At 41.3% G+C, this 9088-nt stretch overlaps 1 protein-coding gene across 1 annotated transcript in view; it reads right to left on the reverse strand.

Annotated features, from left to right (window-relative positions):
* The window catches only part of Kcnh8 (potassium voltage-gated channel subfamily H member 8), a 418565-nt gene that overhangs the window by 69055 nt on the left and 340422 nt on the right, over window positions 1-9088 (reverse strand). The window contains exons 9-10 of the mRNA XM_008849967.1: window positions 3954-4153; window positions 2286-2535 (exon numbers count right to left, since the gene is read on the reverse strand). Of these exons, the coding sequence (XP_008848189.1) occupies window positions 2286-2535; window positions 3954-4153 (450 nt within the window). The remainder of the gene's footprint in view (window positions 1-2285; window positions 2536-3953; window positions 4154-9088) is intronic.

A 9088-nucleotide genomic window follows, 5' to 3' on the forward strand; every position in this document is an offset into this window, starting at 1 on the left:
TAATAAAATAATTGGATCAGGATTTATAAGCTATATCAGACACATAGACACTACTAAATTTGTACCCATTTTGCATTAATGTCATGGGCCTTCATCTTCCAGTCCTAAAATTGCTGTTAGTTACCAAATTTAAAACTTGGCCAGAATGTAAAGAAAAGCATGCATCTATTTTTAAACGGTGTGTTCTGTTTGCTTGCATGTACACCATCACATATGACTCTGAAAAAATGGACAGATGCTCTTTTAAAAGTCGGCTATATCAATAGATGGGCTATAGAAGTCACAGTGCTAGGGACACCCACAGGGAATACGCTCTAAGTAAGTTTTATGAAACAAATTAGAAATAATTGTCAATTCTAAGAAATGACAAAATGGCTGGTCTTCAACTTTGCCAACTTGAGCAGAGGGCAGAGAGTGTGACTGATTCTCTACACACACACACACACACACACACACACACACACGTAGACACACACAGACACACAAACACTCATACAAAGAATGAGAGATAGACAGAAACAGGGAGACAGAGACAAAGTGAGAGAACCTTTCTCTAACATTAATAGTAAGCTGACCAAGTCGATAATGAACAATTTTGATTTTTCTTCTATACTTTTATATTTAAGGAGGAAAACACAGGAGGCTAGTTAAGAACTAAGACAAATCTTGAAAAGCAAGTCCTACCTTTCCTCTATAAGTGGTAAAATGATGTCTACGTGAAGCATTGAAAACGATAAGGTCTGTCTATACTTGGCCTCTGGCTCTTCACCTATAAATGGGGTAGTCACACCATCTAAGTCTGTTTGGCATGCTATAACAGAATGCTTCTAAGTTATTATAAGCAGCATAACTTCACTTTCAACAGCTCTGGAGTCTGGGAAGCCCAAGATAAGACTTTGGTGGATTTGGTGCCTAGCAAGGGCCAACTTTCTCTCTCTTAGACATGGTCTTTTCCTTCATTCTTCACGTGGTAGAAAAGACACAGGTCTCTTTCTAACCCTATTTGGGACCCTCCTCCTAATCTACTGTCATGCTGAGGACTGGGTTTCAGTGGGTGAGCTTGGAGGGCACAGCATTCAGACCATTACACATACCAATCTAATAAGACTGCAAGATATGAATGGGATGATGGACCTCAAACATCTAGTTCATATTAGGGATTCAACAATTACCACTTCTCTCTTCCAAACTATAATTTGTCTTGAAGCTCATTAGCTAGAACCCAGTGAGAGCAGGCTGACAGTGATTTCTTAGAATAATAGGTACTATTTAGACAAGGAAGGCACAGTGGTCTCCCCATTCAGAATTTGGAAGAGCTTTGGCTTTAGGAAGACAGAAAAACTTCTACGGTCTGTCTCTCTGTTCTGTGAAGGTTTAAGTGTAGTCCCATATGGGGAAATACTTTACAAGTAGTTGTTTACAAATACTAGTTTCTTAGAAAATTATTAGAATAAAAATAAGCAGTAACCCCCTTTAATTAAATGGATTTATTAACACTGGTGCAGAATATTATTGTTTAGACTGTTCCCTGAATTCACCTGCTGCTCCTCCCCTCCCCTCTGGCACCCCCTGGAGCTAATAATCTTCTATCCTGCCGTTCCCTACGAGGGCAGCTACTTCAGGCATTTCCATTCTGCCATATTCTCAGACTCAGACCACCATCTTGCTCAGTTCTTGTCCCTAATCAAGGTTGGCTGAATAAAAAAATAAGGGTGAATTTGAAAGGAAACTCAGCAAACTGGGACAGGACATCTTCTACATTAACCCCACATGCTGGTTTCTATCAGCTGCCCTTTATAGTTCAATGAAGAATAATTATATCCTAGTATTTGAAGTCAACTTTATGGCATGAAATCTTCACAATTATGAGTTTTCTTTGAGGAACTAAAAAGAGCCTATAGTAACCCGGTATTAGGTTAATGACAACAGTGAAGTTTGATTTTGAATTATAATCATTTTTGCTCAGGTTCTGGAGCAGGAAAAAACTTAATTTTTCTGTTCTTTGAACTGACCCTCTATGGAGACACAGAAAATCCTTCTGAAAACTGAACTTCCCCAGAGGGCTGTGTCCACCAGGGTTAATTACTGGGCTTTAGAAATCAGAAATAATATTTATACTACTTGAATTTTTTGTAAACAAGAATCAAATAATATATTGGCCAGAACACAGGTATACTGACTCCAATAAGGAGTTCATATATTCATTGTAATCTCCATGGTTCCATTAGCAGCCCCCGACACCCCCAGTTTGTGTTCTCCAGAGGGCATTTTCACCAGAGACCTACCAAGAATAGCCAGCACCATGCTGTCTTTCAGAACCTCCATGGAGCCCGAGCACACAAAGTAGATGGCCTGCAAGGCATCCCCTTGACGCAGCAGATACTCCCCTGGAGCACAGAAGGAGGTTTTGATGTGGAGAGACAGAGACCTGAGGCAGCCCCGGCTGGCACATTCAAACAGGGACAGCTGCAGGATCTCCTTGTTCAGATGCATCGTGATGTCGGAGCGCAGCTCATCTGGAAAGTCTTTCAAAAGCTGTCAGGGAAGATGAAGGAGGAAACCATATTGTGGTAAGATCTAATCCATGACTTTGCAGGACACCAGTGATGCTCTTCCTATTCTTGGGTGAACTGTATCACCGAGGAGGAGTGACACACTCCCTATGATTCCTGTCCGTAATCTCCAAGATTACACAGTGACCATGGCCTTATGTGCTACTGAATAATCAGCTGATGATACATCCAGAGAAATCAAGAAAAAAATACCCTGGAGGAAAGCATCTAACTCTTCTCTCCAGACTGCTTTTTGGCACAGAACACCAGGTGCAGGTCCCACTGGGTTTCTTTGGTGCCATGATCATATGCAGAGATCAAATTATCATTCTTAAAACACTGGTTTATGGGACTGGAGAGATGGCTCAGCGGTTAAGAGCACTAGCTGCTCTTGTAGAGGACCTGGGTTTGGTTCCTAGCACACACAAGCATCTAACAACTGTCCATTAACTCCAGTTCCAGGGGAATCTGATGCCCTCTTCTGACCTCCATGAGCATTGCCCAACATGGGTGCACTTACACACATGCAGGCAATACACTCATACACATAAAATAAAAAACATTAAAAAACCCACTGGTTTACTAGGTTCCACCTGTGAGAGAAAGCAAGGAGTTTGTCTTGCTGAGTTACCGTTCTGTCTTATTTCACTTAACATACTGAGCTCTAGTTCCATCCAATTTTTTTTTCCTGCAGATGTTGTTATTTTAGTTTTCTTCATAGCTGACTAGAATTCCATTGTGTTGGGGAGTTGGGGGGGTCATGAAAATAGAAGGGTGCCCTTAGAGGGAAAGGGGAGATTTCAAGGGAGGAGGAAGTAGGGAACTGGGGAGAACACAATGGAATACTTGTGACATGAATGCAGAAAGGGCTGTTGGGAGGGCAGAAAGGGGACAGATAAGACGAGACTTTTGTCCCCTACCTTGAAGGACTGCTTGATAGGCTACCTCGAAGAACACTTTGGTTACTGGTTTGGTTGGTGTGTTGGTAGACTAGCTGGTTGGTGTACACAGTGTCTTGCACAGTGGTTGTCTATGGATATTTCTAGAATTCTATAGACAGCACATATATATATATTTATTTATTTATGTATTTTATTTGTTTTACTTTATGGACTCTACTGGTAACTTTATGATGATTGATTATCCAAGATTGCAGCATTAAACTGTCAGAATTCCTTCAAAACCAGACAAGAATGAAAATAAATCCACCTGGCTGACCACAGCAGCACAATCACATAAAATTTCATTTCAAAACTGCGTTGTGAGAACATCAGCCTCGGTGAGTGAAAGGTAGGGTGAGCACCGGGGGATTGAAAAGGAGAGAAAGAAGCTGGTGGCTGCCCTCTTCTCATCCTTGCACTGGAGCATCCCAAACCCGACAGCGTGGGAAATGTACATTACCTCATTTGAATCTATTCCATTGTTGACTGACCAGGTGGTCTGAAAGTACTCGAGCACCCTCTGCTTGAGCTGCTGGGGCAGGTGATGCACACGGATGAAGTCCTTCAGGTCCTTGGTTCTGGTGTGGTACAGAGACCACCTGGAGTACATTCTCTGTATGATTGCTGTCACGTTCCCAAACACCAAAGCGTGCATCAGGGCTAAAGAGCACAAGACAGCACAGGAAGGTGCCAAGTAAGATGGAGGCCCCCATTACATGTAAGTCTGTAGTTTATACATCTTGGGTCAGAAAGAAGCATGCTTATGTGACCATGCTAATAGGGTTATTTTGCTAGAAGCAAGTGGGTACACCCACTTGGTCACAAAGTACAGCCTGAAGCAATCATTTTGTTTTCATACGGTTTGATCAAAGTAAAAAAGGCTTTAAAAATAATAATCTGCAAAGTATCCCTTTTTGACAATCAAGTAGCTGCAATTCTGGCTCAGACAACTTCTCTTTGAACTCTAGCCACAAAAGTGTTAGTTTAACAATTACATGTAGTTTAATAGTTATCCTTTGATTGTCTCAACAGTGTCATAGAATAAGTTATAAATGTTTAGTTTAATAGTTATTCTATTCTACTAATAGATTTTAAAAAGCCCCTTATAACTGAGTAGCTTTTGTGGGAATTTTAATTTCACCTGCCAAACCATCACTTAAAGTTACTTTTAGGGCTCAGGATATAGCTTAATGTACAAAACTTTTAGCTCATGCATGGCTCTGGGTTTGATGCAGAAACACAAAAGCATATAAATAAATAAATAAATAAAATCAATTATAGAATAATAAACATGATACATTTACATCAATATAAATATTAAGACAGCTGCTAAAACGTGAGGATTTGCTGAGCACTTGGAAGCTGAGGGGAATGTGATTCCAACCCTGATCCCCACCTCAGTTTTGAAATATCTTTAATCTTAACTGTGGTAGCTGAAAATTTGAGACCATGAAGTGTACTGAAAAACAAGGATGTTTGGTGGACAGTCACTTTTGCCATCCTGGGAAGAACCAGCAAAGTGCGTGTACAGGGGTCTCCTGTTTCAGTGAGGTCTGTCAGGCAGTTAGCACTTATCCTACTTTTATTTCTGTTGCTGTGACAAAACATCTGACAAAAATCAATGTGGGGAGAAAAGGTTTATTTCAGCTTAAAATTCTAGGTTCGTTATTGTGGGGATGCTAAAAAATGAACTTCAAACACAGCACATCCAGTCAAGAGTAGAGAGACATGAATCTATACATGCTCACTTGCTTGCTTGTTTGTGCTGTTTGGTTTCTCTACTATCATACAGGTCAGGACCCCCTCCCTGCCTAGGAAATGGTGCCACCCACAGTGGGCAGGTCTTCCCACATCAACAATTCCTCACAGACATCCCCCAGGCCAACCAATGTAAACAGTCTCTCACTAGATTCCCCTCAGGTGATTCTAGGTTACCAAGTTGACCCTTAACGCTAATCATCACAATATTTAACTCATATTTCCACCAAATCTCCCCATTTCTAACAAGGTGTAAGTATTTGTTCACCAGAACTCTGGGAACAGTGGGGATAGGATTATGGGTGGGTGTTTCTCTTAGAGACAAGCCTAGAGGGTAAAGCTTGCTTTCCTGTTTTTCTATTTTTAGAGGTAGTTAGTAACTCAAGGCAGAAAAGACATGGTAGGATTTTGCATTTCATGGTGATTAGCAGGATGGAACCAGAGGGCTTATCCAGATACCAGCAGATGACCAAAGACTTGGCTTGACCTAGGGCTATGAACATAAAAGAGGTAAGAGAGCCCGAGATGGGCAGATATTAATTCTCAAGAATATTAAGATTTGAGGCCTGATCCCCATCCTGGAACAGGATCACTAGTGAGAAGTGTAAACTCACCCACTTCAGTAGTTCTTCCCCAAAAAGGACTACAGTTATACCAGTTTGTCTTTGAGGACCCATCAAAAGGTCCCTGTAGCTAATATCCAGCACAGACATGGGGAAGAAATCCCAACCCAACCTAAGGAACTTTTGGCAATTGATGGCTGCTGGGAGGAGGAACTACAGTGTCTTATAGGGATGGGACTCTTGGTGGGCTCAGTGGATGGACCCACACTGATGGGCATTTGGGGATACAAATAGAGAAGGGCATTGGGGGTAGGTGTAGATAGGGGAGGGATCTCAATACCATCAAACTATATTGCATGAAAATTGCAAAAAAAATCAACACAAAAACTTGAAAAAAAAGACCCTGTATTGGAATTTCAGTTTCTTGACACCAAACTAGATACGGCATAAATTTGTGGACATACGAAACTCTATCTTCCCAAATATTTCCGAGCAGCCCCAGTTTTTAAAAACTGCCCCTTTATTCAGCAGAAAGTACCAAAAGCTGGTGTATAAATCCCACTTTAAAGCGGGAAGGAAACTTCTTTAGCAAGTTATGTATCAGAGCATCTCGACGGAATGAATAGTGCTCACCATACTTATAAAGTCACAGTTTAACAACGAGATCTTAGTATTTTGCAAAAAGTTACTTGACTAGAGTTGAATTTGGAGCCTATACCCAAGCGGTAATAAAGTGTTGTAGAGAAAATAGAGACTTCAGAGTCAGAGGAATCACAATTTGAATCCTGGCTCTCTTCTTATTGTGTGAAATTAAGTGAAATCCCTTTCCATAGCCTCCTTTCCCTGTATGTTAAGTAGCATGCTGTTACATTGCTTATGAGCCATAAACAGCTTATTACCCAGATACGTGTGAAAAACAGTGCTTTATGTTAACTTTTCCCATGAAAGTGCAAAGTGTTACCATGAGTGTTCAACATGATCCATGGACGATACGGGGGTAAAGACTTTAAGATTTAAGATTTTCTTGTCACGTTTTACATAGTTAAGCAAGGCCCTTTGCAGAAATTATGTCTTGATGACAGAATTCAAGAAATATCCAATTAGTGCCTGTCACATACAAGCACACGGAAGAACGCTTTATTCCTAAATGTATGAAAAAGAAAAGTGTCCCAAATGCTCAAGAATATATCAAGAAACAGCAAATATTGCTTAACAACTTGGTGGTACGTGGTTCTTTGTGGATACTAAATAGCTTTAGTCTTCTCCAATTTTACAAGCACAACAATTTTGACACTTAAATATTTTACTTGGAAGACCTCTACTTAAGAAAAACATTCACCAAAGAAAAGATCTGATTCTGCTCCAAGTCACAGACATTAAATACTGATCTCAGGCTCTGATAATATGCCATGGGTAAGTGCTTGGACACTCTACCATCTTTAACAATATGTAATAGTCTTTTCACAGAGATTAAACTGAGTACAGAGAACAATTTTATTTTAACAGTGCTTTCCTTAATTATGTGTATGATTTTAACTTTGCTTTGCTTAATTATAATGTGTAAAACACTTAAAGTAGGAGAAGTAATGTGTTCAGATCATTTAGCCTCCTAATTGTACATTATCAATAAAATGAATTACTGGATTAATTGTGGTATTCATAAGTGTTGTTGGAATGCGTCTGTCTGTCTGAGTCACCATAATTTCAAAGTCTCATTTCTTCATAGGGAAACTACTTCTAAATTAAGGAGTTAAAAAATAAAACCCTGGCTTACTTACTTTTTTTTTTCATTTTCTAGAGTTATTATGGCCTTTCTGTCACTGATACTCATTTTACCCTGGCAGACAGCATGTGGTGCTGTCAGGACAAATCACTCCATCTGCTATGGAAGTTTGACTTGAAAGCTTCTGTAAGCAGGTCAGTTTGGAAATTATCCCTTTCTCCATTCAATGTATGTAATTCCTGAGTGCTAGGCCTGCTGAGCATGTGGGAGGTGCTTTCCATTCTGTAGGAGTCTTGCATAAAATGTTTTTTGTAAAATCTCATCTCAGTATCAGGTCTCTGAAGGAAGTTTCAGATTTGAGATCCAAGAAGTAAGAAGATCTCAAATGAAAGGAAACACCTGCAGAGTCCAGCCATAGCCTTTGCTCCCTCTTCCTTCCCTTCCCTGGATTTTGGGCACCATTGCTCTCTGGAGTACAATATTATTGCTAATTTTGGTTTTATTCTTTTTTTTATGGTCTGTGAGACAGGGTTTCCCTGTAGTTCCAGCTGTCCTGGAACTCACTATGTAGACCAGGCTGGCCTTGAACTCACAGAGATCCGCCTGCCTAGAACCTCTAAACAAGCTCTCAAGGTTTTATTCTTTTTTAAAAAACTTTTTACCCTCTGCTTCCCTAGGCCTGCATGACTGGCAGGCCTGTCTCTGGGGTAAGTCCATCGGATCCTGAGTGCCTTGACTCCTGGAGCCTCATTCACCCTCCCATCTCCCCCACCTACCTCTCCTCTTAGCCTGGGTCCTGTCCCATTCCTTGTCTTGGCACCCCAGAAACCTGGGGAACCACCACTGCTTCCTGATCCTTTGCATCCTTCTCCGGTCCCAAGGAGCACTCTGGGCCTGGCCACCCCCTCACCTCCCTCTGCTTCCCTGGGTCTTCTCGACCTGCCAGCCTCTTTCCTGGACACGGGGGCTGACCTTTCCTCTTCCTGATCCTTTGCATCCAGACAAATCCAGCTCCTCAGTGCAGTCCCCAGAAGCCCTTGGGGCCTCTTCCCACCCCCATTTCCCTTTGCATCTCTGGGTGGCACGGCCACCAGCTGCTCTAGACCAGCATCTTTCCTGGGCCTGGCTCCCAAGGCCAGTTGAATCCCCAAATTCCTGAGGCCAAAATCTTTCCTGGAGGGATCCAGACCTTAGGAGAAAGCCTGAAAGCATTGGATCCTCACCTGACTTGGGCCTCTGTGGGAACTCCTGAAGACAAAAGCAGTCTGGCCACTTCAGTATAAAATCAAAAGAGAGAACGGGAAGCTTAGATGAACCAGCTTTGCATGCCCAAAAAGTAAACGACAAAGAAACATAAAGTTCACAAAAAGAAGCAGACCTAAACTTGAAGGTGCACACAAGAATCAGAAACTAGAAAAGAAATTCACATGTTAAAATCACAGAGAAAAAATAATAACATGAAAAACCAAAATAACATATCCCCACCAAATACCAATAGTCCTCTAGAGGAGTACAATGAGAACCCCCTAGAGATAATGCAGGACATGGAAC

This window comes from Nannospalax galili, unplaced genomic scaffold, assembly GCF_000622305.1.
Source record: "Nannospalax galili isolate Female #2095 unplaced genomic scaffold, S.galili_v1.0 scaffold364, whole genome shotgun sequence".
Lineage (NCBI taxonomy): Eukaryota > Metazoa > Chordata > Mammalia > Rodentia > Spalacidae > Nannospalax > Nannospalax galili.